The sequence below is a fragment of the Tupaia chinensis genome, unplaced genomic scaffold, assembly GCF_000334495.1.
Source record: "Tupaia chinensis unplaced genomic scaffold, TupChi_1.0 Scaffold138390_1, whole genome shotgun sequence".
Taxonomy (NCBI): Eukaryota; Metazoa; Chordata; class Mammalia; order Scandentia; family Tupaiidae; genus Tupaia; species Tupaia belangeri.
The window spans coordinates 2,332,358-2,336,846 of record NW_006198287.1 but is presented as its reverse complement, the minus strand read 5'-3'; the positions used below and the strand labels follow the sequence as shown (position 1 = coordinate 2,336,846).

At 53.3% G+C, this 4,489-nt stretch overlaps 1 protein-coding gene across 2 annotated transcripts in view; it reads left to right on the top strand.

Annotated features, from left to right (window-relative positions):
• Positions 1–331: 331 nt before the first annotated feature.
• The window catches only part of CTSB (cathepsin B), a 6,963-nt gene continuing 2,805 nt past the window's right edge, over positions 332–4,489 (top strand). The window contains exons 1-5 of one of the 2 annotated variants that reach the window (XM_006161228.3): positions 332–497; positions 1,076–1,161; positions 1,888–2,002; positions 3,306–3,424; positions 4,234–4,319. In XM_006161228.3, coding sequence (XP_006161290.1) covers positions 372–497; positions 1,076–1,161; positions 1,888–2,002; positions 3,306–3,424; positions 4,234–4,319 — 532 coding nt within the window. In that variant the 5' untranslated portion in view covers positions 332–371. Of the gene's footprint in view, positions 498–1,075; positions 1,162–1,887; positions 2,003–3,305; positions 3,425–4,233; positions 4,320–4,489 lie in introns of those variants that run through there. The other variant, XM_027765441.1, reaches the window with a different exon arrangement.

Below are 4,489 nucleotides of genomic sequence, written 5' to 3'. Positions count from 1 at the left end.
TGGAAGAAATACATAAATAAACCTAAGGAACAAAGAATGGAGAAGGCCTTGGATCCCTTTACTCATAACACAGCCCTGTGGCGCTCCCTCTCCTGGCTCTGTGGGGACGTGTGTGCTCTGGGCACAGGTGAGGACGTGGAGATGAGGCCAGAGCCCACAGACACCACAGGTCTTGGGGAGTCCTCTGCCATCACCAGGCTCCCCAGGAAAGGGGCAGATAGCAGAGCCTGCAGCAAGGCAGGGTCCGTCCACGCCTGAGACAGTGACCCTGTACATGCTAAGTGCTTGCCCCGAGTGGAGCGCCCTGATGTCTCCTGTCCTGATGTCTCCCACCCTGTCCTTCCCAGGCAGGCCCAGGACCCAGCTCCAACATGTGGCGGCTCTTCCTGCCCCTCTGCTGCCTGCTGGCTCTGACCAGTGCCCGAAACAGGCCTTATTTCCACCCCTTGTCGGACGACCTGGTCAACTACATCAACAAACAGAACACTACATGGCAGGTGAGCTGCAGGGGGCGGTCTGTGCACTGACCCCCAGGAGAGTTGGCCCGGGCTGGGTCCCTAAGGACACCCACCTCCTCCTTGCCCATGCACTGTGTGTGTGTGTGTGGGGGGGTGTGCGTCTGCGTGGACGTGTGGGTGTGAGGGGGACGAATGAGCCTCCACAGTGTCTGCAATCACGGCCCTGTGACACCAGTTGTGGTAGATGTGGTGGTCCCTCAAAACTGCACCTCCTCATTTCTGTCCAGCCTTGAAGCTGGGACTGTGGTAGCCATGGAGTGAGGAATGAACCGTGTTCAGGGGCTGGGACGGGTCTCTGGTCGGCAGCACATGGTAGCAGACCAGAAAACACACCACTGGCCCCTCCATTGGCCAAGAGCAGCTCTCTACCTAGATGTCACTGCGCTGCGTGTGCACGTGTGCACACACGCATGAACACACACCCTGCCTGCACTGCAGGGTCCCCCAGCCCCTTTGCTCCTCTGAGTTGGGTGGGGCCCCTAACCTTCCCAGTGCCAGGCTTGTGTGGGGGCAGCATGTCCACCTACCCCTTTCTGAGGAACGTGGCTCTCTTCCAGGCTGGACACAACTTCCGCAACGCGGACATGAGCTACGTGAGGAAACTGTGTGGCACCTTCCTTGGCGGGCCCAAGCTGCCCCATAGGTAAGTGCTGGCTTCTGGAGGACATGGCTCCCTGGCAGCCGTAGGCCTCACTTCCTCCAGAGCTGCAGAGACACTCGAGGTTCAGGCACCCCAACTTCCGGTGTTTTGTGTCTGTTGCTCCAGAGTGTCTGAGTCCTGGCAGGAGGCTCTGGATGTGAGACTAAGCCTGGGTCTCTGATTTCTGGCTGGACTCAATCTTGAGCAATTTAGGAAGAAATTAAGAAAAACCATATAATCTGCCCTTAAAGTTTTATTTTTCTAGAAAATTCCATAATGGATATTTACATGTAGGTATGGCCCTTTTAACAAGCATTAGAAATGTCATAGAAGGGTTCAGTTAGGTCACAGGACACCACCATCTGTGTCCAATGGCGGAGATGTCAAAGGTGGTATGAGGAACCCGGGCAGATGTTTATGGTTGGGGGACGTCGGTGGGGAAACAAGAGACACAGTCTGGGCTTTGTGGATACACCTCTCGAAAATACGTATTAAATAAGTCTGGAAAGAAGCCCACAGAATGCGATATTCCACTGCGCGTTAGGACTGGGTTTTGTTTTATAAAATCCCAAGGGAAGTGTGCCTGCAGGCCTCTGTGTCTTGAACCTCACTCCTTTCCGGGTCAGGTGGCTGGTCCAGACTAAGCTGCTCTGACACCAGCAGCCCTTGTAGGGATGGAGGAGTGAGTTGTAAGATGAGCACTTATAATGGAGATTTCCCTTTATTTAGAATTAAGTTTGCCGAGGACATGAATCTGCCTGAAAGCTTTGATGCACGGGAACAGTGGTCCAGCTGTCCGACCATCAAAGAGATCCGAGACCAGGGTTCCTGCGGCTCTTGCTGGGTAAGGCCTGGGTGGTCAGGGGAGGGACTGGGGGAAGAGGGAGCAGGTGGAGTAGTGATCTGTGCAGCTGTGACAAGGCAAATTACAGAGTCTCAATCGCCATCAGTATCAAAATTATGATGACCCATATGGTCATTGCTTATTGCAAGGATCAGGGAGTCCTAGGTGTGGCCCGGGGGGTTCTAAGTCCTGTGTCTGTGGGTTGTGAAGCCTGTTTCCTTTTTCTGACACATTTTCGCATTAATAAATGCCAGTAGCTCCAATCACTGCCTGCTTCGTGGAAGTGTCTCGTTTATATCGATGAACTACCTTAAATTTTTTTGTTGTCAGAGGTCACACACGCTTGCCAGAGAAAGACAGAGAGAGGGAGAAAGCTCCTCCAATGGGGTGTGGTCACTCCACAATCCTTCCTCCTTCATTTTTTCATCCCATCAGGATTTTGAGCACACATATATATATACACCTGGCATGCTCTTCAAGCCACCAGGACTGGGACTCACACACGGGTTGGCCATGTGGGACCCGACTCCCAATACACAGTGTTTAATCACTGCACTACAAAGGCTGACCCTTAATTTTGTTTTTGTTTTTAGTTTTGTTTTACAGTATATGCACTCACCAGAGAGAGGAAAATTGAGAAATCACCCTCAAGGGATAGCACTCTGCAATGCCTTCGCCTCCAGTCCCCTCTCAGGATTTTGGGCACACATGCATATTCACCCAGCATGATTTTCATGCTGCTAGTCTGGGACTCAAACTGTGCAGTCAGCCCTGTGGGATCCAGTGCCTTAACCTCTACCCCACTGCTGGCCCCTTAGTTTTGCCTATTAATTGTAGTAAAGTTCTTCTAACAGAAAATCTACCCAGCAGTTCAGTGGCATCAAGTACATTCACAGTGTTGGGGCTCCATTGCCATCAACCATTTCCAGGGGTGGAACTCTGTTCCCATTCAACACTAACTTTAACCTCCTCCCCCAGCCCACGGCAACCCCGTTCTCCTTGTTGTCTGTATGAGCTCGACTATTCTAGGGACCTTGTATATGTGGACTCATAGTAGTCGCCTTCTGAGCAGCCAGAGATTTTAGGTTTAATAAAACAAGTTTCAGAAATGAGCCGAGTTCCCGGGAAAGGTTCTAGATGGATCGGGCTCTTGCTTTAAATCTAGGTGTGACCCCCTGGGGCCTCACCTGGTATTGAGAGAGACGAGTCACCCAGGAGGACTGAGATGCTTGCTCTGGTCCTTCAAAGTGATGGCCACAGCCCGGGAGTGGTGGCCTCACCCGGGTGGGGCTTGTTGCCATAGGCATTTGGGGCTGTGGAGTCCATTTCTGACCGGATCTGCATCCACACCAACGGGCACGTCAACGTGGAGGTGTCTGCGGAGGACATGCTCACCTGCTGTGGAGGCCAGTGTGGGGAAGGGTGAGTCTGAGGCCACACCTTCACTGCGGGTTCGGCTCTGGCCCCCTCAGCCCATGCCTCTCAGTGCAGAATGATGTGGAGGTCTCCTTCCAGTTGGAAGGTGTTCTCTTGTCTCAGACCTCGTGAGAGACAGAGGAGGGGTCTGGCGTGGTGGCTGAAGTCAGAGCTGTGGGCGGCGGGGCCCTGGCAAAGTAGGTGGTCTCAAGAAATTCAGTTAAATTTCTGACCCCTGCTCTGGTTTTTGTTGTCACTTGTTCCTTTCTCCTGTTGGGCAGTGTCATCACCCCAGGGCCTGTTTCCCTGTTGGTAATTTAGTTCACGCAGAACTAAAGCTAAAGACTGGCCCTGGTTCTCCATCAAGTGCCCAGCTCGGGCTGCAGGTTAGAAATGTGTGTGCATTTAAAAATATATATATAAACACACACACGTACGTGTACGCACACCAGGGGCCTCAACTAGCCTGTTACATCAGAATCGCGGGCATTGGTGGGTTTTGTTAAGACCCTCAGAGAACTATAACCTGCTGCTCCGTGGAGGATCCCTGCTCCAGAAGGAAGGCACATTTGCCTGGTTCGGCCATGGGCGTGAGTGTGAGAGTCCCTTCTGCCCCGATCTTTGTGGGCAGGGATGGGGGCTTAGCTGCTTCCCTGGAAGGAGGGAGTATCTGTGGCAGACCTGGGGGGCCGTCATGCCAGTTGCTGAGGGCACAGGTGGACCCAGCAGCGACTTTGGGCCCGTGGGTACCAGGCAGTATCTAGGGAGTGCCTGGAACTCCTACCAGCAAACTTAACAAGCAGCTTTTTCCTTAGTTGCAATGGCGGCTATCCCTCCGCAGCCTGGAACTTCTGGACGAAGAAAGGCCTGGTTTCTGGTGGCCTCTATGACTCCCATGTAGGTGAGTGTGTGCCTTCAGCCTGTATCTAGCCAGACGGACTCATAACGGCTTCATTTTCCGTTATAAAGTGAGGGGTGAGGGATGGAGGGTAGCAGGCTGGATGGGAGATGGGTGGACAGCCAAGCTAGTCTCACCAGCGGCAGGGGCGACCCCGGCCGGTGCGCGCCATT